We start from the raw sequence: 23,618 nt of genomic DNA on the forward strand, positions 1-23,618 counted from the left end.
TGGAGCTGGTCAGCTCGGGGTCAAACCTTGTCCCTCCTGTCCCATTTCACAAGAGTTCTGTGAGCCGATCCCCACAGTGGGGAAGGAAGCGAGGCCCAGGGGTGGGAGAGGACTTGCTCAAGGTGTGGGGATAAATAAGACCCAGGTTTTCTGACTCTGTGCCCAGGGCTCTGCCTTCTCCCCACACTTCTCAGCCCTTCTGCTGGAAGCCGATGCCTGGGGCTGAGGCCTTGCACTTAGGGCATGTGACCAGCAGTCCCATGTCCCGTGGCCGCTGGAGACCTGGAGTGGTGGCTGGCTGGTGGCTGGCCCAGGAGGGGAGCAGACAGGGGTGGCTGTGGAGCAGGACAAGGCCAAGGGCCCCTAGCGGTGGAAATTGTGAAACACTGGTCTTGGCTTCATCTATCCTGAAAACCAACACCTGCAAAAACCAGTCCAGCAGCTCTACAAGCCCGAGCTGAGCCCAGAGCCTGCTGGGTGCTGTGTGGGGAGCTGCATGGATGGTGTGAAGAGACTAGTCGTGCTCCTTAGAGAATTTACTACCCACGTGCGAGCCCGTGGGGCTCACCTGGGCAGCAGAAGGGAAGCATCAGAAGGTGAGGAAGAGTCAGCAGGTGGCACCGCGGACGTTGGGTGGACTTGGGTAGCCCTGGGCAAATCCCCTTGCATCCCTGTTTCCTCACTGGTGAAATGAGGGAGTGGGATTGGATGTTCTCCGAAGTCTTCTCACACCTGAAGGGTCCAGGGGCCTCAAAGGGCCAACTTACCTCTTCTCCCGTCAGGTAGAAGGCTGAGAGGAGTCCTCCGATGTACCGGATGTTCACCTCAAACAAGGATGCTTCTCCACTCTGCAGGGCCACAGGAAAGAGGAATGTGTGTGTGGGGAACCGGGGTGGGGGAGAACACTTGTGAGCCGCCTGCAGGGCTCCCAGGGACAGCCAGGCCCTTGAGACAGGTCACTCCGGCCCCAGCCTCCCCCCCACCCCCCCACCCCGTTGGCCTGGCTACCCTCATGCTGAGCTCCGGCACCTTGCCTGGCAGGCCGGGCTATGCTGGGCGGTGGTTTTCAGAGCAAAAGTTGAGAGGGATCAGCACCTGCTTGGCAGGCCACTGCAGCATGTTGACAGCATTAGAAATAAACGCTGGGTTTGGCTTCCTTCCCCAGCCCTTGCCAGAGGCCCTCAGAGCAAAGTTGTGCCTGGCTGCTCTCCAGGCAGCTCAAGAACTTGGTAGGGGAGCTGGGGCTGAAGCTTAGCCTGAGGGGAGGCAAATTCTTTAGTCCAGCCACCTCCCCTTCCTGCGGGAACTTCCTGGCTTAGCAGGAGGGAGGGGAGACAGGGGGAAGACAGGGGGAAGACAGGGGAAGGTTCTCTGAGGAGGTTCTGGGGCAAAGGGGACAAAGCCGAGGCTGAGAGGCAAGGGTGCCAGGCAGACACTTGCAGGCAAGCAAGCAATTCTCAGCTTCAGGTCTGCGGCCCACAGGGCATGTCCACAGTTGCCTTAATCCGTGCTTTCTTTCTTGGGTCTGGACTGCAAATCCGGGGTGTTGGGGCATCATGCCAAGGACCAGCTCTAGGTTAAAATCCCACCTCAGCCTCTTACTTGGCTTTGGGACGTCGGGCAAGAGATTTAGCTTTTCTCTGCCCGAGGTTCTTCACCAGGAGCAGGGTGGCTCTGAGGCGCTGAGGGGTACAGCTGAGATACCCGCCCGGCGCCCCGTGTGGCTTCCTAAAGGTGCCCGCTCTGACCTCCCCTGCGCCCAGCGCTCCCCACATCACAGCCTTTTACCGCTAACAACACGCAGTGACTATCCCTTCATATGGGAGAGCCTCGTGAAACAGAAAACTGCAAAGCCATTCCCTCTTTTAGCCTCCCCGTGCTCAGCGAGGTCACCATTCCCATTTTCCAGATGAGAAAGCCAAGGCTCAGAGAGGGGATGTGACCCTATCTTGCTTTCTTCCGAGGACCTTCCCTAACCTGCCCCAGCTTGCTTGAATGTCCCCAGGCTCCCCGGACCTGCCAGCACCTGGCACCCTAGGTAGCTGCCTGGTGCCCATTCTCCCTCCACCATATGCACAGAGGCAAGGTGGGCCTGTGAAGATACCCCTTCCTTCTCCCACCTTGGCCTTTCTCCCATTCAGGAAGGATTGTAAGCTTCCTCACACAGACTACCAGAAGGCATAACATGCCTCAGAATAATGGTAATGATGATGATCAGGAGGAGGATACCACTCTACATCCAGATCAGACTTGATTGTGTTATGATGCTTGTTATAACCCTCCGCGGTAGTTCACCTCACAACAAGCCTGTGAATTAGGCAGTGTCATTGCCGAGGCCGACCACATGGCTCCCAATCCTCTCACCTATCTCCTGAGGGCAGCAGAGGGTGGGGTGGGGGCTCCGGGTCAGAGCAGCTCTGAGCAGATAAGCCCCTTCGGTTGCCACTGTTCTGTTCTACAGATTCAGCCCTAGAAGGGACTTCCTGGGTGCCTGGCACCGCAGGGAGGGGAAGGAGGGGTCGTTGGCTGTCTTCCCTTCCTGAGGAGAAGAGGTTGGTAAATACTCATGCGCTGGCCAGGGCTGGAGGGATCCCCCACCTTGAGGCTGGTCTTAGGAGAGGACAAAGTAGAGCGTGCACGGAGCCCCATTTCCAGCACTGCTCTGCTGGGCGGCTTGGGGCTAGGGTCTCTGGGTCTCCGAAGTGATAGGGTGGAGCTGGCCACTGACCTTCCAGGCCCCTTTTGCCTCTAACACTCCAAGGGTCTCTGACTCACCACGTTCAGGTGGAAGTTCTCTTCAACCCAGGTCTTGGCCTCCTGGAACTCCTCCTGCAGCTCCATGAGGTAGAGGGTGTCAAGGGAGTCAATGATGGTTGCCCCACTGAGACCTCCTGTAGGCACAAAGATCGAAGGCATGACCCAGGTTTGTTCCTATCCTTTCCATCCTCAGCCACATAAGCCCTCATTCCCTGGCCCCTTCTAAGTGCCCGGGCAAGCTCCAAGGCCAAGGCTGGCCCAAGCACGATCCAGGGAGACTCCACCAGTATTCAAAAGGGGGGAGTCCAGGAGCAAGCATCCCCCCTCCCGCCCACCCTAGGCTGCTTCCTGGGCAGTGGGCAGTGGGCAGCAGGCTGGGAAACCGAGTTCACAGGCCGAACCGCTTCCTAGACCTTCAGGGTCCACACATATCCACCCGAAAGTCAACCATCAGTACCAGCCAGGCACCCACCACTTTTCTGTGACACGGGGGAGAGGGCGAATCGGTATTGGGTTTACTCTATCTTAACAAACATGCCAGTCCTCTGACTTTTCAATTTCATTCTTCATTTTATTCTAAGACCAAAAAAAAAAAAAAAAGATGTTTACAAATATTTATCCAGGAAGGTATTTATTGCAGTACCAGATACAATGGAGAAAAGATGGGGAAAAAACTCCAAATCCAACAATAGGGGATTAGTTATATAAATTGTGGCTTAAATATAAAATAGGACACGATGCAGCCCTCCCTGCAGGTGAGGTAGAGCTGTGTTTACTGGGGAAATATCCATGGAATCTGTTAAGTTAAAAAATGTAGGTTGCAAAAAAAAGGAAGGCAGCACAGTATAATTTCTTTGTTGTATGCCAAATGTGGATGAGCTTTTGCAGAACTAAGTCTGGCAGGATGTGATCAATGGTTATCTCCAAGGGCGGGGATTACAGGTGCTTTTTGATTTCTTTAGCTCATGGATTATTTTTATAACCTGAAACGTATTTCCATTTGAAAAAAAAAAGTTTGGACAAAGAAACCACACAAATGCACAAAGCAAAGATTTTGTGGCCGCTCTAGGACAGTGAGTACAGAAAGCACGAGCTATGAGACCAGGCCCCTGCCCCCGGGCCTTAGACTCTTGTCCTGGGAGTAAAGGCTGAGATAATGGTGTAAAATATCACAGCTTTCCACACCATGGACTGGACAGGAGAGTGATGAGGAAGGCCTCCCCATGTGGCACAATCAGAGCCTGAGTGCAGAGTACTGTGAAGGAGGGAAGGAGGGAGAAAGAGATGTGCCTGGGGTCATCAGGAGGGCTTCCTGGAAGAGGTAGCTCCCTCCCAGCAACTCCTTAAAACTACAAGTAGGAGCAATTTCCTTTAGAGACCAGCATTTAGCTTAAGAGGACTGATTCTTCGACGGATTGTTCCTTCAGTGTCCTTGCAGAGGCTCAAAAAGCAGTGAGAACCACAGGCTCTACCTTCCCCCAGCGGGCTGAGCCTCTCTAGAGTCTGAAGCATGAGCATGGGCTTTGCGGGCACACCTGCATTCAGAGGTAGCATCTAATCTCCTTAATTAGTGCTTCCCTAACTGCTCGCTTGTGTTGACTTTGCAGGCAGAGACTCCTGAAACTCAAACCACCACCTCTCTAGGCCGGGCAAGGTCTTGTAAAGGACATGGCCTAGAAAAGGATGCGAGGGAGATCAGGAGAAATTGGGAGAAGGATCAGGCTGGAGGTTTCCGAATCCACTTCAAGAAGCAGGAGCTTCCCGATCCAGAGTCAGGCATCCCAGGTTGGTTTCAGTATCGGGGTGGAAGTGAATTTCCAGAATGTCAACCCCTCCTATGCTGAAGGATTGGTAGGAAAACACCCAAAGCCAAACAAAGTTGATCTTTCCTGGTTTGTGCTGGCTGCTTCCCCTGCAGGTGCCAAAGGCCAAACACAGCTCACGGGAACGCTTTACCGTGAGGTAGAGAGGTAGTGAGGCATGAAAGCATGGATTTACCCCAGATGCCACAGCTGCTGAGAAGCGCCTGCCTGGTGTCCATCCTCTTGGCTCCAAGCTTATGCCACAGGGCCTCACACCTGATTTTTTAAGGGCCTGAAAGGATTTTTAAGATCCCACTACCCTGCCCCTAAATTTCATACAGGACCCCCAGAGAAGGGTTGGGACATGCCTATGATTAGACCAGAGGAGGAGAAGAACCCAAGTTCTCTTGTTTCCCTGTGAAAACGGTCGGATCTGATTGCTAACCGTGCCCCACCCCCCAACGGGGCAGGAGGCCACTGTGACCCGTGAAGGCTTGAAGAGAAGCTCAAGGCCAAGGGCGACGCGGCCCAGAGTATCTGATTTCCGAATCCTGCCCTGGGCTGCCTGGTGTTTTCTTCCCACGGGCCCTGCTTTCCTGGGTTAAGCCTGAGCCTGGAGGCCCGAGGGCCTAGGCTGGGCCAGGAAGGCAGCCAGGGCTCCTGGTGACCGGTTCTCCTGCCCAAGTGCTCCGAGAAGGCAGCTCACTGAGGGATTTATTGGCAAGGCTCCACCCTGTTCTCAGGTTCCTGCATCTTCCCTCCGATGATCTCTCAGCCCGGCCCACACCTATTATGCAGCCAGACTGCGGGCCAGCTAGGCACTTATTGGAAAGCCTTTCATTCTAGGCCAGAGGTTACCCAGCGGCCAGCCTGGGCAAGAGGGAAGGCCCAATCCGGAATTCAACTCTATCTGTACCTGCAGCCGGCCTGGGGCGGCTCCCCGGGGGGAGATGCGGGGAAACACACGTACCTATTCAGTGAACAGGCACAGGATTTCAGAGCCAAAGGGGGACAAAAAGTCAGGCAGCCGGCTTGGAAGCTCCACTGGGCTTGTCCCTGAGGCAGGCTCCGGGTTGGCTCCCTCTCCCACCCCCAGCTCTGAACCCTTGCTGTTCACAAAGGACCGACCCGCCCCTGCCTGCCAGGCAGGAGGCCGTGAGGAGAGTTAAAAGAACACAGCCCTGGGTTCAAACCCCAGCTTGGGCCAGCAACACATCTACTCTCAGTGTCAAAGTTTTCTTCTGTTAAGTGAGGGAAGACCACTGGGCTAGGTACTGGGGAGCCACTGCAGGTTTCTGAGCTGGGAGAAATGCATCACATGTGTGCCTGGCCTTTCTGACAAAGACACCTGTTTGTGCCTGGCACAGAATAAGTGCTTGATCAATCAGTTCACTGTTCTTATTCCTGGGGTCCTGTAGCTTATCTTGAAACACTGGCCCTTTCAAGGAGATGTGGATTCAAATTCTGGTTCCATCACATACTAGCTGTGTGCCAAGGTAAGTCACTGTACCTTTCTGAGTCTCATGTTCCTCGTCTTCAAAATGGGGATGACAGTGGGACCTACTTCATAAGGCCACAGGGAGGCCTAAATGGGGCGATGGACGGAAAGGAGCTGGGGCAGTGCTGGGTACCTGTGAGCTTAACCCAACTGCGCAGCCCTCCTTGCCCCCAACTGGCCCTGGGCAGCCCCTCCACAAAGTCTTCTGGGGTCACCCAGGCCTTGGAGCGCTCTTGCATCTCTTGCATCTCTGCATCTCTTGCATCTCTGGCCCCTCCCAGGCCAGTGTGGCATGAGACTGCAGCTTGCAAAACCTTTGGCCCAACTTAAAAGTGTCACATGGGTCCCACCTGTGCCTGCTGCTGAGGCCATTAACACCCCTAATCTGGGTGTGCACCTAGCCTCTCAAAAGGTCTTCTTACCTCCTGGACTCCTGCCCTTCCCCTCAAATTCACCCTGAACACTGTTACCTGACCTGTCTTCCTGAAACCAGATCCAATTGTATCCCTCCTTAGCTCAGAAGCTGCAATGGCTTTCAAGTGCCCGTGCAATAGGGGAGGGAGGGGTGAAGCTTCAGGGTCTGTGCTAAAGGACCTGGCTAATCTCATCTCCCATCAAGCTATGCTTCCTGGACACGTGCCGTGCCGCACCCTCCTGCCTCCATACCTTTGCATGTGCTCTCTCCTCTGCCAAGAAAGCTGTTCTGTGCGTCTGGGCATACTCAAAGCCCCCATGTTCTCAAAGGTCTGCCTCCCCTTGGCAGCCTTCCCTGATTCCACCCATCTAACCCCCTCTTGCTGAGGGAGCTCCCAAATCATGTGCCTACCACTCCTGCCCTGCCTGCACTGTGGGGCTTGGCTCACCTTCTAACTAACCGCGAGCTCCTTCAGGTCAAGGGTCCCCACTGCCTCTCTGCTCCTCTTCTGCACCTTATCCCCAAGCAGCCCCAAAGGCCAGAGCCCTCAGCCCACGTGGGCCACTTGCCATCCCCTGGGGCCTCGTTATAGCCCCGACTTCCGTGACTCTTCGCAGACTGCCAGCACCTGCCTCCCCCATCCCACCTTCTCCTGGGCCATCTAGAGCCCACCCGGTGTCTCCCTGCCCAGGAAGCCACTGAGATCACCACCCTGCGGCCTACATGAGGTTCTGCCTCCCTGACCTTCCTCTCCTGAGAAATCTCCATCAGCTCCTCCAGGCCCTCACCCAGGGCCCTGTTCTATGCACCCCCATCTCCAGAACAAGGGCTGCTCCCCTCTCCTCACACCACAGAGGAATTGTCAGTCTGTTCCTCCGTTAACAGCAGGGCTCTGGTCTGCTTCAGACTGGTCTCCAGGCTCCAGCAACAGCTCCCAGTGAAAGTGGGCAGAGGAAGGGCCGGGAGCAGGCTGGTCCATCTCCGACGGCCACACATACTCTCCCTGGCATTGTGCTTGCTCTCAGCTGACCTTGGCTTTCAGGACGCCACTCTTCCTGTAGCCTTTCCTTCTAACCCTGTGACTGGGCCTGCCCAGTCCCCTCTGTGGGTCCCTCCTCTTCTCCAGACCTCTACGGATGGGCTCCGTTGTTGGGCCTTTTCTCTTCCCTGCCCTCCCTCATTCCCTTAGTGATTCAGTACCACCCGCATGCTGAGGGCTCCCAGATGTCCACTCCCAGGACCTGTCCTCGAACCCCAACTTCCCCTATCCAGTAGCCTCCACTCCTATCACCACTGGGAGGTCACAGGCAGCTCACCTTTAACCCGTTCCTCCAAATCCGTTCCCCAACCACAGTGGTTAACGCCAAGCCCCTCCTTCCAAAAGCTGTGCCCCAGCCCTTGACTGCATTGCTCTTCCCCACATCCCATCCCGCGGCGAATCCTGGTGGCTCACTTCACAAGATTTCCAGACTCCACGCACTTCTCACCTCCTCTGTGCTCCCACCTTGGTCCAGCCACCTTCTTCTCTCTTGGATTTATTCCAAGAGTCTCCTAACTGGCCCCTGGGCTTCTCCCCTTGTGCTCCTCACCCCCCACACCTCCACCTATCTGTCCTCAACACGGCAGCCAGAAGGACCCTTTGAAAATGCCAGTCCTGGGCGCCTGGTTAGGCGACTGCCTTCGGCTCAGGTCATGATCCTGGAGTCCCTGGATCGAGTCCCGCATCAGGCTCCCTGCTCGGCAGGGAGTCTGCTTCTCCTTCTGACCCTCCCCCCTCTCATGTGTTCTCTCTCTCTCATTCTCTCTCTCACAAATAAATAAATAAAATCTTTTAAAAAAAAGAAAGAAAGAAAGAAACTGCCAGTCCTAGCATGCTACTCCTCTTCCCAAAATCCTCCCATGGCTCCCATCGGACCCGGAGGCCCTGTGATCTGGCCCTGGCTTCCTCTCAGCCTCGTCCCCCGCTCCCCCTCCCACTTCTCTCCTTCTCCTGCTGCTCGTGGAGCCCTCCGAGCCTGCTCCGTGTTAGGCCTTGGCAGTTCCCATCACTCTGCCAGAACAGCACCCCCATCACTTCTCCCTCACCTCTTTATTCTCCTTGGCACCTTTATCCCAGAGATGTTACATGTGGATGTTTCCCCGTTACTATCTTCTCCTAAGGGAGCACGGGCTTCTGGGGGGAGAGCCCTGTTTTTTCCACTGCTGTCCTCTACCGCCTAGAACACTTTCCAGCATTCGAGAATAGATGGCCCCTCACCCTGGGTGGGGAGGTTTGGAGTTTGGAGTGGGCTGTGGCTCATTCACATTTTTCAGCGCCTGGCTACAGTCTGGTACCCAGAAGTGTTAGAGGTAAACGTGTTGGGTTGAACAGACTGAGCCCACCAAGTAGGCATCTGTTGGGCACGCCCAGGGCAGGCTATCTAGCTATTTCAGGGGCTGGTGCCAATAGACAGGGGAGACCCTGCCACCAGGCTGAGACCAGATCAGCCGGAGTGGCTAAGTGTGTGTGCACCATCATCCTGTGTGAAGCTGTTTGTCATGCCTGGGTCAGTTTCTACAAGGAACTAGACCTCCGCTCCTGTCACCTCCTCCCCTGGGGCTGCCTGGGCAGGAGCCCTGCTCTGCTGGACTGAGGTTTGTACCCCCTCTCCTGACTCTGCCGTACTAATGACAGTGAGGTTTTTATGGGATGTTATATTAGCAAGGAGAAAGCGGTCAGGCTGGGGAACATAAACTGCAGGAAGAACATTCAGAAGGAAAAAAAAAATCACCCAAAGCATAGCCTATTACTGCAGTATCCCCAGAGCCATACTCTAACGGGTGCATTTAATTTGATGACATAATCCTCAGAGACTTTTCTTACTCTGTAAAGAAACAACCCAAGTGTTTCTTTCTCAGCTTCCAAAGAAACCAGTATGGCTGTGTGGCAGGTCTTATTTCCAAACAGGGCACCACAGTGTACCCCACGCCAGGAGAGGGACTCCTCCCACCATTCCTCTCCTTGAATCTGGGTGGACCTTTGTGACTCCCGGGAACAACAGAATAAACCAGAAGGGAGTTTCTAGACCCAGACCTTAAGAAACAGTTTCCACTTCCTGTCTCTTGGAACGCTGGCACTTAGAACCAGCCACCATACTGTGAGGAAGCGCAAGGTAGCCCATAAGGAGAGAACACAGGGAGAGGCCACGTGTATGTTTCCTGACCGGCAGCCCCTTCTGAGCTCCCCGCCAACAGCCAGCATCAATTCCACACATGTGAATTAAGAAGCTTCCAGATGGCTCCAGCTGTCAAGTTCCCCTTCAAGCCTTTCCAGCTGAGGGCGGTAAAGCTGTTCCCATTGTGCCCTTTCTGAATTCCTGACCCACTGAATCTCCGAGCATAATAATTGTTTTAAGCCACTAAGTTTTGGAGTAATTTGTTATGCAGGAGTAGCAATTGGAATGTTCTGTCGTGTGGGTTTCTAGGATGATTAAAGTGATATCCCCACCACCCCAAAGGGCATTGTTTAAAACCACATCGTCTTGTCTGGCGAGGTCATCTGGCCACGCAAAATCCTTTCAGGGATCAGGACCTCTGCACTCTTGTCAGGTCCGGGGCGGGGTTTTTCCCCTCCAGTAATAACATTTTTCTTAAATCTTCCCAGGACGGCTATTTCCTGATCACATCAAGTCGTGTCCGGAGGATGTGTATTTCCAGGCAAAGGTTTCCTGGAGCCTCTGGAAGGACTAAAGATATTTTTTAGGAATTTTTCCTGGCACTCGACAGAATGCTCTTCCTAGAGGTGAATCGATAAAAGATGGTCAGATCCGATGATGCTCCTGCCCTTTATCAAGGCCTCAGTGCCCCGATCACATTCAAAGTCCCCGGGGCACCGTGTGCAGGGTGCCTGTGGTCCAGGCCTTGGGAGCCTCTGCTATGCTCTGCTGCTCTCTGTGTGGGTGAGGCTCCATCCACATGATCTCACCAGAAGCTCCCCAAATGCCCTGGGGTGACTGCTGACATGGGTCCCTAGGCCTGGGATACCATCCTTTTCTGAGTTGGCTACTTTGTCCTGGCCTGGGCTTGAGCGTTGAGTCTTCTCTCAAGAATTCCTGAGCCACCCAGCAGACCTGACTTCTCCCTCCTGGGCCGGGCTGCCCGGCTCCACCGCAGGTGCCTTGGTCACAGCAATGCCCCCACCACACCATACGCGCCTGTGAACCCCAGGGGCAGTGGCTGCACCTGACTCTTCCCAGTGGCCTGGATCCACCCCTGGGCCAGGCACAGGGAAGGTGAGAGCAGAGGGCTGCTGAAGGAATGAATGGCTCGTGGAAACACGGACGGCGCTTTCTTAGAGATCCGCGGACCCTTGACAAGGCGTCTTGGCCTCGGACAAAACACTCTCCGCAGCAGTGGCCAGCTGTCCAAGGAAAGCACCGCGGCCGGGACAAGATGGGTTGCCGCAGACGGCACGGCCTTCCGCCTTCCCAGACAGATGCCATGCTTCGCTGCCACAGAGGCTGCAGAATGTTTGCTGTGGCCGGCGGCTGAGGGGGCTCAGTGCGCCCCACGACCAGGCCCGGTTCGCTGAAGCGGTCTGCTGGACGGGGCTCCTCGTGGGAAAACAGGTTGTGTTTCAAAAGCGTTAATGTGGTATTTGTTTGTTTTTAGGTCAGAGCTCAGGGTGCTGTCTGATCAGGAAACATGTATTTTCAAACTTCTGTTGGGGCGCCTGGGTGGCTCAGCGTTAAGCGTCTGCCTTCAGCTCAGGTCATGATCCCAGGGTCCTGGGATCGAGCCCCACATCGGGCTCACTGCTCAGCGGGGAGCCTGCTTTTCCCTCTCCCACTCCCCCTGCTTGTGTTCCCTCTCTCGTGGTCTCTCTCTCTCTCTCTCTGTCAAATAAATAAATAAAATCTTTAAAAAAAAAAAAAAAAGAAAAACTCCTTCTGACAGTCCCAGGGATCCAATTTGGAACTGCTTCTTATCCCAGAACATCTCTGAGAGAAGAAAAGGCAGATGGAGGAACTGGAGTCCAGGGCGCTACAGTGGTATCTCCAAAGTCACACAGTGGCTCAGCAGCTCAGGGCAGAGCCGTAGCCAGGCACCACCTTCCAGACCATGGGATCTTAGAGGCTTGGTTCTAATCCTAGCTTAGTCCCTTCCTAGCTGTGTGATCTTGGGCAACCAACCTGAGCTCATAAAAATGGGATAATAAGTTCTTTTTAGAAAGGTGTAGCCAATTCAGACAAATGTATACAAAGAGCATTCAGCAGGCGTTCAATACAAGAGAATTTGATATACCTAGCACACCACATCTTAGGTGTTCAGTGCATGGGCCTGTTATCATAAGGCTCAGTTCCAGCAGAGGAAGCCACAATGGGGCTGGCAAAGCTAGGATCCCTTGCAGATCCTTGGCCTCCTTAGCCCTGCAGGAAAGAATAGCATGGCTTTCAAGCCAGGCAGGCAGCAGACATGAGCCCTCAGGAAGGTACAATGGAGCTGGGCAGGCTTTGTGGCATTCTAAACACATTTCTTGCCTCACTGCAGGGAAAAGAAAAGCCAGAGTCTTCTGCTGCTCACCCTAAGAGATATTAAAGTCCAGCTGCAGCCCTGGCAGCTCCTGAGTCCCTCCATACACTGGCGTCTACCTGGCTTTTACCTGCAAGTTAGAGGATTGCTCAGTACCCTCCCTCTACCTCCAGGGGAGAAGCAAACATCTCCGGCCCATCAACCTTGGTCGTGTCTGTGTAATTTGCTTTGGCTTCATGGTGGATGGGGAATTAAACTGTGCCCTTGATTTTGGGTGTGAGACTTGCCCATGGGATTGGTGGATGTGACTGGAATGAAAGTTTGAACTAAGCCTGCGTGGTTGGGCTTGTCCTCCCGTGCTCCCGCCTTTCACCGTGAAAAGAACGAATCTCAAACAGCCACTGGTCCAAGAACGGTGAGAGATAGGTGGAGCAGACTGGACCCAGCTGAGCACAGCCTAGATAAAATAAAATCAAGTCCAGCCTATCTGCAACCACACGAGTAAGAAATAAATGCTCATTGTTGTCGGCCACTTGTTGCGGAATAATTTGTTCCACAGCGTTATTTTGGAAGAGGCTGACTGATACAACACCCTTCCAGCCTTATTTCTTACTAGTCTTTTTATGTTCTCCACACTCCAGCTAGACTACTGATTCTCTGGCCCCCTTTTTCTCAGCTTCCAGCCTCATTACTCAAGCTGTTACCTCTGCTTGGAATGCCCTCCTTTTATCCCAAATGTCTCTACATAGCTCCCAATCCAATGGCTACTCTAAGTCCTGGAGAAAATGCTGCTGCTTCCATGAAGACATCCCTGATTTCCCCACCTGGACCTGGGGTCTTCCTCCTCTGAACTCTTTTAATAAAAGAGTTTCTTTCAACTTTCAGTATGGTAATCTGTGTCGTCTGTGTCCTTTTCTCAAGTCCATGACAGGCAGAGAGTGTCTTCAGGGGGCTGAATGTAAGCCTGGTTCATCTAAGGTGGAACAGGCCCTGCAGAGGCAAGGCATCTCTGGGATTTGCCGAAAGAAGTAATGGATGCCGTCCTCCCACTGCCTTGTTCCCAGGTGAGGAAGCCTCCCTGACAGCCAGCGCCCCTTGCCCGAGGCTGTTCCTGTGTGGTGTGAGGCGCTGGGGGACAGAGACCAACCCCATGACACCCTGAGGTTTTGGCCAAGGGCTGGCGCTCCACAAAGGTTTGCTTGTGGAATGTGGAGTTCTCCTCGACGCCAACCACCAACCCCTTCCTCATCAGAGGTTAACAGAAAGAACCGCAGCGAGCACCGGCCGAGCCCTGGCTTCGTGCCAGGCACCGTGCTATAGGTTTCACACGCAGCTTTTTAAAACCTCGTGACAACTCTGTTATTGTCCCTCCTTTACCCATGAAGATTGAGGCTTCAAGGAATGAAGTCGCTTGCTCAAGATTTATTTCTTCACCCCAAACCACATTTCTGAGTGCTCAGGACGTGCCTGATGCTGAAGCACGACGGGGAGCGGACAGTCCCGGCTCCTACCCTCAAAGAGCTGCAGGTCTGGTGGGGGAGAATGACACCAAGCAGGTGTCACACAGACAACCTCTAGGTACAAAGTAATGCACGTGATAAAGGAAGAGAGAGCAGGATCCGAGGCCAGGAGAGGGGCGGCATTTGAGATGAGGCCTGAAGGAAGCACCGGACAAAAGAGGGGGTGGGGGCAAGCCAGGCTGACGTGCGGGAAGTCTCCACACGTCTGTGGAGCAGAGAGGAGGTCGCATGCAGGGAGGAAGAAGGACAGTGGTGGGAGCGAGGGGCTGGGGCTGGGCTACACAGCCCTGGGGGCTCAGGGAGAGGCCTGGACGGCTTAGGGACCTGATCCTCCGGCTGCTGTGTGAAGAGCGGCTGGGAGGGGGACCCAGCGGGGACCCCATGTGGAGTAATTCAGGGAGCTATCCCTCTCGGTTGGCGAGGGCCCACTCGTCACTTGTGGGTGGGCAGGAGAGTGGCAGGGAGCACCTGGGCCCATGCTCTGAGACCTGAGGACCGCTGGTGATGCCCCCAAGCTGGGGGGCAGCCGTTCACCAGTCCAGGAACAAGAAGAATTAACCCCGAGCGCAGTGCAAGGTCAGCCAGGTGCCTCACCTCAGCCCCATCAGGGGAGCCTTCCGCTGTCCTCCCAGGCCCATGGGCGCAGGGTCACAGTGCCATCTTGGATATACATCATGGCCACACAGAGCTATGCATTGATCGTGGCAAACACAGCCTGTGGACCAGAGCCAAGAGACACAGATGCGTGGCTCTGATAGCAAGATGAATGATGATTTTTGGAAAGGGGAAAAGAAAGGCAATCAAAGAGGCCCTATTCACCCCAAGAAATAGACACGTGGCAGAGGCAGTGCCGGGAGAGCCTGGTACGGAGCTACGCCCCAGGGCAGCGTCCTGCCACTTGCTGGGATGGCCGAGCTGCAGGGAATGGGCTAGAAGAAAGGGGTGAGCTTGGAGCCATACTTACTAGCTGCCTCAGTTTCCTCATCTGTACCCTGCCTTGCAGAACCATCCCGGGGGTGAGCGATCACACAGCGTGTGCAAAATACTGGATGCGCAGCCGACCACAGGGGCCTCGGCAGAGACAAACCAAGAGCCGGCAGCCTGTGTGGAGATGGACACTGAGCTGCTGCGTACCCACAGACAGCACCTCTTTTAAGCCTCCAACAACACTATGAGGACGGCACAATTCATGTCCTCTTTCCACAGATGGGGAAACTGAGGCTGCGAGTGGTCACGAACATTTCCCGAGGTTGAGGAAGGGTGGAATCAGGATTCAACTCGGGCCGTCTGCTACGGAGACTGCATTTTATTGCTGTGCCACCCCGGCTAGACTCAGAGGGCCTGAGAGGATCCTGGGGAGGTGCCCACAGCCACAAGACTCCCAGGCCCCCTCCTCACCTGTGGGCTGTGGCAATGCCCCTGGGGTGTAGGCACTGACCATGCACAGAGAGCTGGGTGCCTCCCTCTGCAGGAGCCCTGCCATGACACACAGACCAGCCTGGCCCTCCTTCCTCCATGAAGCCTTCTCAGATCCCCTCTAGGGGTGATGCTTCCTCCCTGCCCCATTTTGGGTCCCACTGCTAATCACCTGGCCCAGGCTGATTCACAGGAGGATCTATGTTGGTCTGTCTCTCTGACAGGCCAAAGCCCCAGACGGCAGAGATCCTGACCACATTCATCTTTGGAGTCATCAAAGAGCCTAGTATAACGCTGGGCACTCAGGAGGTTCTGAGTAAGTGTGTACTGAGTTAACCTGGAGACCTGAGAAGTCAGAGAGAGCATGACCAGAAGCCAGACCAGGTGGTCCTCGCCCCCTCGAGCCTTTGATGGGCCCACCTGATTCACTCAGCAACCAGGGAAGAGGAGGGGAATGACTCACCTCACTCCACCTACCAGGGACCTTCCCTTTCTTTTGTCCATAGGCTCCTTCTAGAATCTAACAGAAGTCACACTACCCCCTCTCCTTAACTGAAAAGATACTTATACACATTTTACACAGAAAGTAATGCAGGCTTCCCCCAGCCAGACTTATCTACACTAACCACCTAACTGAGGTGAGGGGGACAGATTTTTATTTCCTACAAAGGATGGGGTGAGGAAATTATTTTGGAGTCAGGCAGGCATAGAGTCAAACCTTACTGTGGCTATTCCTAGCTGTGTGACCTCTGGTTAGCTATTTCATCCACGTGAGCCTCAACATCCTCATCTGTGAAATGGGGATAATGTCAGATAACGCACATCACTAGAGAGACCGATTAGTAGGTGTACAGTGAGTTTTTTTTCTTTTCTTTAAATATAAATGGGCTGCAGGGGGTGCCTGTGAGTCACCTTTCATTTGATTAAATTTAGTGTTTTTAGAGAGCAGTAGCAATAGTGGAAAAAGCATAGGCTTCTGGTCAAAATGTTCAAGCCTTGGCTCTGTATATTATCAGCTGTGTGGCCATAACCAAGTTACTTAACCTCTCTGAGCCATGAGTCTATATCTGTCAAAGGGAACTGATAACACCCCCCCTTGAAGGTGTGGGCAGCTTGGATGAGGCATAGAGTCTGGCAGGAGGAGGAGCAGGAGGTGGAAGGTCTGTGCGTGGGCTGAGCAGGGAGAGGCCTCTCACCCCACTTGCCCACACCCACCCACTCCGCATGCCTGGTATGACAACCCTGAGCATGCTTCCTGGGTAAGAACTGCCTCTGTTTTGGATCTGGGGCCAAAGCAATTCACAAATGCAGCAAATATGCCAAGCCCAGAAGACAGCTCTCCCTGCTTCGGAGAAAACACACAGTTCAATTTCCTAAAGATCGAACCCCAGGAGCCTTTCAAGGCTTTCCCTGAAGAGAGCAGTTCTCGGAACTTGGGAGGCACCACCCTCGTGCGACTGAACAATTAAAGCCCCGAGTATTTGTCATTCTCAGCAAAGGTTTGTGAGGATGACCAAGAAAATGGAAAATAATCTGATTTCAACGGCGCAGTTTTCAGAAATATATGGTAATCCATTTTTGTCAAACCGCAGAAGGCACAGCTCAAATCATTAAAAAGCCATCGTACTTAATCATGCAAAGAGAAGGCTGGTCTATGCCTCTCAGATCATTTTCAAATGGTTTCAGGTTAACTTTCAAAAACTGACAGGCAAGCAGGGAGGGGATTATGACAGACGATAATTTGAGGAAATTCTGGTTCTGCTTCTCAGCGGATGGTGAGGGATTGACTTGAGAGAATACCGCCACCCAGACCTTGGCAAGGCAGTGGTGGGGACAGTGGTGAGGGAGATTCCAGAATGGATCTGCTGTGACTTCTGCCCACAGGAAGTCTGCAGCTGATTTCTCAGAAAGACAGCACATTCAAGGCAAACTATTAAGTAAATGAATAATAATGACATATTGTGACAGGTGCTAATAAAAGGCAGGAGTTTAGCCAGTGGTTGTTTCAGCTGTGAGCATACATACCTGGCTTTGGGACCTGTCTGCCACTCACCTGCTGTGTCTCAGAGACTTGGCTCCTCCTCTATAAAACGGGATGTTCATCTTGGAGGCTTGGCAGGCTGAGAAGGAGTTAATTCCTATAAAGCCTTTCCTACAGTGCCTGGTACACAGTACACTGTCAGTCAAAGCTGGCTAAGCGGCTCACTGCTGAAGGGGCCTCATAGACAACCTTTGATTTGGATCGGGAAGGATGAGCAGAAGTCTGCAGGGTGAGGAACTGGAAGAAAGACACCCAGGCAGAGCGCACAGCATGTGCAAAGGCCCCACAGGAAGAGGCTGGTCAGGGAGGAGCACAGCGTATGTGGAGGTATGGGGGTGAGGAGAGGGGGATGCTGCAAGCTAACTTGGCGCCCTCCTGTGAAGGTCTGTGAATGCCAGACTAAAGGGTTTGGACTCTGTCGAGAGGGCCGTGGGGAGCCATGGAGGTGTGTCAGCAGGTCAGGCCCGCAGCAGCTGTGTGGGCTAGAAGCTAACTGAGGGGCCACAAAGAGGTCGTTGGAAAGGCTGGGACAGTGTGCAGTCCAGGCTCCTCACAGGGTCAGGAACATCCTGTGTCTTCTTCTAGGTCTTAGTCCACATCCGGCACTTGTTGACCTCTAAGTGACCACCCCCCATCAAACTCTGATCCAGTGTCCCAACCTCTGTTCCAGGAAAACACTTTGTCCTAGGCCCAGCAACAATCCCACCCCCCTTCGTTGGGGCAGAGCCATCATGGGAAAACTGCTGCCCGGTCAGGAACTGTATGTCCCACCCCTTTGCATTTAGGTGGGGCCCTATGACCAAGTTCTGGCCAATGGAATGTGGACATAAAGTACATACACCACTTTGAAGCCTGATCAACCTGTGGGATGCTCCAAGGTCAAGGTAACCTTGGGAGTCACAATCTGAAGATGATGGAGCCTCCATCACCTTGAGTCCCTATCTGGCCATGAGGAACAGAGCCCCCTCCTCCTCCCATCAGTTTGACTTTACATGAGCAAGAAATAAATGTCTCTTGTCTCAATCCATTGAGCTCTCTGGGTTTATCTGTTATAGCAGCTAGTGATACCTTAAATATACCCACTCAATGGAATGATCTTGGGCATGTTAGTTTGCCTCTCTGAGCCTCAGTTTCTCTCATGCAGATTGTCATGAAGATCCAATAAAATGACAAGTGAGTGCTGCTTTGCAAGCAGGACAGTACCAGAGAGGTGCCATTCATTGCCGGTGCTCCTGGCTTCCATCTCTCCGAGAGCCTGAAGGAGAGCGGACTTGGCATAGACCCTGCTGAGGCAGGACAAATGCAGCCAGGGGCTTGGGGAAGCCCCAGGCAAGGGGTCAAGGTCCACCAGCAGATCCTGACCTCACTCCAGGTTTTAGTTCTGTCCCTCGACAGAGATGATACCCACATAGCTGAGCACCCCCCCACCCGGGGGTGGTGGTGGCTGGCGCCTGGTTCCATCTCCTGGCAGCTCCCCTGGTAAGGAGTCAGCCCAGCCTTCTGATGACTTGTTCCAGCCTCTCACAACTCATTAGCAGGAAACTGCAAGCCCTGCCAAGAAGATGCCCTCCTGATTTTTCAGACATGTCAGGTAGACACTGTTATCAAAACCTTATCATGTCTCTGCACAGCCCCCACATTCTCCTGCTCTGGTGTTCTCCTGCCAGGCTCCGTGCTCAGGACACACGCCTTCTGCCTTTGAAGATCTGAGAACCTCGTGTGGCTGAGAGTTCTGCCTGCCAGTCTGGCTGGGACCCAAGGCTCAGGATGGAAGCCTGCCTGGGTGGCTGAGGCTCCCCCTGCACCCCACTCCGAAGCAGTACCGCACTCCCAGCCCAGGTCTGATGCTGAGACCCACAGGAAGACAGGGGAAAGGCCTGAGCAATATGCGATGTGATGAGCTGGATTTGGCCATCCCCAACCTTAACAGGACCCTGGTTATTACCTGTCCCTTTTGCTGAGGGGGCCTCCTCTCCCACAGCCTGGGGAAAGGGGTGGGGAATGCCCCTCTCCCAGCCTCCGGCGCCTCGAGTCAGGGGCCCTGCTGCCTGGTTCTCGGGCGGGTGCAGACCAGACCGTCTCCACCTTCTCTGCTTCCCGTGCTCTCACCTTCTCCCACTGCGGCTCGCCAGCCCTGGCTAGGGGTTCCAAGGAGCTCTCAAATCACCTGACGGAATAAGGACCCTCCCCGCCCTGGACTAAGCTCTCTGGAGAGACAGAGGAGAAACAACAAGCACAAAAAGCATCCGTTTCCAAAGTCTTTTCACACACAGCAATGCACCTGTTTGATCCTTACACCTGAGGGGTGCTGTCACCCCTATTTCACTGAGGAGGAAACTGAGGCTCATGCAGATTAGCCACTGGCACCCAAGGCCACTCAGCTAGTTCCCTAGGCAGCAGTCTGTGCTGGGTCCTGCTGCGCGCCCCGCCCCCCCCCCCCCCCCACCGGCCGCCCCCCCCCCCGGGACGCCCCCCCCCCCACCTCCGGGACACCCTGAATGCCAAGCACTATGCCGAGCATTTTATTCAGCTCCACGGATTAGGAGGCTATGTTATCTCCATTGCCAGATGACAAGGCTGAGGCTTAGTGAGGCTGAGCAACTTGTCCAAGGTCACATAGCAAGGAAGCTGGAATCACAGCCTTCCTGCTACAGGGTTGGTGCTCTTTCCCTACACCACTTGTCTCCCTGGTGCGAAGGGTCCCACCTGGGGAAGGCAGGGAAAGAGGCTGCAAGGTCCTATCAAACAACAAAGCAGGACAGACAATTGCACCCACGTCGGTCACCATTCCATTCCACACGTGAGTGCGCGTGGATCAGATGGGGTGGTAGACAGTGGGTGTGGGCCTCCGAGTGCGGTGCGGCCTGGCAACTTCTGTTAGCTCACGGTCTCCCTTGGCTGAATTCTTCTCTGTAAGGATGGCTGAGGGTTAAGGTATATAGGAACCAGGTAGGTGCAGGTGTGGTGGCTCAACCTTTCCTTGGCCCTGGTGGCAGAGGGTCCTCCGTCCCTTTCTCCAGGTGCAAGAGCCACCTGGCCAGGGAACCTCCCCACCTCATCACATTCCAGACACACTTCGGTCGTGGGCAGAGGTCCAAGCAAACCACTGACCACTGATGTGAGCACTTAGAGCTTTTGAAAAAGTAAAGACTCGTAGGAGGGGGCCTGAAGCAGCAGTTACAGCCCAAGCAGCATTAGGAAGGCCCCCGTGTCTGCAGTCCCCCCACTGTAGACACTCAGGCCAAGCCGCTGGCCTCCAATTGCTCTCTAAAAGGCCCTTGGTGGCCCTGGTCCTGCCCACCCGGGTGGCTCATTACCCACATTTCACTTCATGCTGCAGTCATACTCAATTCAATGGGCGAAAACACTGAGCCTTTGCCCAGGCTGGACCTTCTGTCCAGAACACCTTCCCTTCCCCTGCCCTCCTATTCTCAAGCTCTAGAATGCACATCTGTGGTTCTCAATTGCCCTGAATCCATCCCTCAGGTTCCAGATTATTCAGAGTCTCCCGCAAAAGGCATACATTTCAACTTCTATTAAAACAAACACTTTAGGAGAATCCTAGTACTCCTAGCAGGGAGAGAGGAGCTGAAAAGTGAAATGGCCCAAAGCCACACCACACACCTGTGCTCTCAGAGGCCTGAGCTTGGCCCAGGAGGCCCTCGGAGGCCCTGCTCTCACACTGCCATGCCCTTGCACACGCTGCGCCTTCTCCCTGGGATATGCCATTTTATTCTTCTCTGCCTTCCAGGCCCAGCTCAATGTTACCGGCTCCAGGAAGCTCCGGAGGTAGAATGAGGGCCTCCTTCCTTTGTCTTCCCCACGCTCTGTACATCACAACCATGTGTAGACCCTTCCCCCTACACTCTTGGGGGGCAAGGGACATGGCCAGTTCACCTTTGCATCTCTAGCAGTAGCCCAGAACTGGCCTAGAAATGCCAAATGAATGAATGAATGAATGAATGGGCCTCTTTTGCTAAGATCCCAAGATGCCTAATTCCTTACCTCCTGCAGGACTCCCCTCTTCAGTCACAAGAGGTGCAAACTGGGCTCTTTGTCTTCACACTACATTGGTATTGACCAGAGTTGGGTTTTAATGGTGCTTTGACAAAAGGCAACACCCATGTTCATTTTCCTTGGCTAATTACATTTCCCAATTGAAACGCTTATCTCTGGGCTGGTGTTAAAGACATAATCAGTTTCCAAAATGGATTAAAAAGAGGTGAGAAGCAAGAAAATAATTAAGCCAACTTCTGATTGAATCAAATAATTAAGCAGATTAAATCTGTTGCCTGTGATCTACGGCCCCAGCCTGTGCCTGGGGAGTACATTTCTCTATCGGAGAGATCATTTCTGATTGTTTTAGAGATGGAGAGCATTGCTCCCAAGTAGTAAGCAAAGGAATGACTCTGTCAAATGAATACAGATCAGGGTGGCAGGACCCCAGGTTCCTGCTTTAGGCAACGTACTCTGGGTTTAGTAGAAGAAAACTCACAGGTGGGGGCACTGCTCCAGAGCCAGGCCTGGACACCTGTGGTAAAGAGGCTGCATAAATAGCCCCAGTTCCTCACCCCTCCCTGTGTCCGCACCCTTCACCACTCTGAGCAGGGTGTCTGACCCTCTCCTTTTACTCTGGACTCGGCCATGCCACTAACTTCAACCAATGACAGCAAACGTGATGTGAGCAGAGGCTTGAGAAAGCACTTGCAAGTTTTACCTTGCTTTCTTGCCCCTTTGCCATTGCCATGAGAACATTCCTGGACTAGCCTGCTGAAAATGGAAGACACATGGAGCAAAGCTGAGTCGCCCAGCTGTCCTAGGCAAGGGTCTCCTAGATCAGCCCACACTTGGCTTTTCCGACACGAGGGTGAGCCCATTCAAGATCGGCAGTCACTGAGCTGACTCAGCCAGGAGCAGCTGAGCCCTGAAGACCCTCATGCTAAATAAACACTTTTTGTCACAGGCCTGTGAGGTTTGTGGGTATTTGTTAGGCAGCATCATCGTGGCAATACATAACCGATACACTGATGACACTGAGGCTCAGGGAACCAAACAATTAGAAATGCAAGAGATTGTGGGTAAAGATAGTGGGCTGGGTAAATGCATTAACCTCTGTTTCTCCCCTGAAACTCCACTAAAACAACAATGTGAGAATTATTTTTCAAAGGCACCAATCCACAAGGACAAAGCAAACAGAGGAAAAGACAGCAGCAAGAAAGGTTTGGCAGCTGGAAAGGAGACAGCTGTGTAACACTGACTTCACAAAGCCAAGAAAGCAGAATATAAGTCCTGATGCTGAGAGCAAACATGCACCAGGTCTCCATCAGCAAACCCAATGGCTCTGGAATTGGCGACAAAACCAGGCATCTCTGGAAGTGGAATAATAGGAGGATTTGTTTAAAGTCAGCTTAAAGGCAGTAAGACCCCTAGATCTCCTCCTTACCTTTCTTTAGCCAAGAATATGTCCCCCTCTCACGCCAACAGAAGATTAGAGCTTGAATCATGAGAGGGAGTAAGACATAGGTCCTCTGGACTGTGGGATACCTGGAAGAGGCACAGAGACTCATCCTGAGAGCATGAGGGTTAGGTGAAGATTTCTGGACTATCCCTAGAAAGCAAGAACCTATATCAAGAAGTCTGCTGTCAGATCACCCTATAGTGAGGCATCAGCCAATAAAGCCCAATCACCACACTGGACTTCCAACCATCTTGTCTTCTGCCCCACATTTAACATGAGCACACAACCAAGGATCCCCAAACATTTGTGGAAAAACTAGCATGTGAGCTAGACATACCTACACACACATAGGAAAAGTGAATTGAGAGGACACAGAGGCTCTGCAGGAGGAAGGAAGTTACACAGAATAATATCCTCAGAGGGACATACTGCATCCATGAAATAAGAAAGGGATGCTCAAAATAGAACATTCACAAAATAAAACAGAATTCTTGGAATTAATACACAGTTTGACAGAAATAAACTCAATAGAAGAATTGGAATATAAATTTGAGGAAATTTCTCAGAGCAGAACCAAAAAAATTTTTTTAAATGGTAAAGGGGCAAAGAGAGAGAAAATAGAAGAGAAATAAGAAACTTAGAGGACCAACTCAGGAAGTCTAACGTCCAAACTATAGGAATTTCAGAAATGGAGAAAAATGGAGGGAAGAAAATAATCAAAAAAATAATTCAAGAAAACTTCCCAGAACCAAAGGACATAGGTTTGCATACTGAGAAGGTCCACTGATTTCCCAGCATAGTGGCTAAAAAGAGATTCACACTAAGACACGTCATCATGAAATTTCAAAATATCATCAACAAACGTTAGATCCTATAAGCTTCCAGAGAAAAGACACAGGCCACATACAAGTCATCCGGTATCAGAATGGCATCAGGCTTCTCATCAGGAATGCCAGAAACTAGAAACAATGAACCAATTTCAAAATTCTGAGTAAAAATGACTTTTATCTTACAATTCTTTATTTAGCCCATTAGCAATTAAGCATGAAAGTAGAATAGAAAGATTTCCTGATTTTGAAAGTTTCAAATATTTTATCCCCTCAATTCTCCCCATTGCACTCTTTTCCAGGAAACTACTGGATGGTGTAAACCAAGAAAAAGGAAGATAAGAGATCCAGAAAATTGGGGCTTTAAAACAAG

At 52.9% G+C, this 23,618-nt stretch overlaps 1 protein-coding gene across 5 annotated transcripts in view; it reads right to left on the bottom strand.

Annotated features, from left to right (window-relative positions):
- Positions 1-23,618, bottom strand: part of MAN1C1 (mannosidase alpha class 1C member 1) — a 146,977-nt gene that overhangs the window by 36,432 nt on the left and 86,927 nt on the right. For all 5 annotated transcript variants that reach the window (XM_035019450.1, XM_035019447.1, XM_035019445.1 and 2 more), the window contains exons 3-4: positions 2,776-2,891; positions 768-848 (exon numbers count right to left, since the gene is read on the bottom strand). In XM_035019450.1, coding sequence (XP_034875341.1) covers positions 768-848; positions 2,776-2,891 — 197 coding nt within the window. The remainder of the gene's footprint in view (positions 1-767; positions 849-2,775; positions 2,892-23,618) is intronic.

The sequence above is a fragment of the Mirounga leonina genome, unplaced genomic scaffold (genome assembly GCF_011800145.1).
Source record: "Mirounga leonina isolate KUSES-001 unplaced genomic scaffold, KU_Mleo_1.0 Mir_173, whole genome shotgun sequence".
Classification (NCBI taxonomy): Eukaryota; Metazoa; Chordata; class Mammalia; order Carnivora; family Phocidae; genus Mirounga; species Mirounga leonina.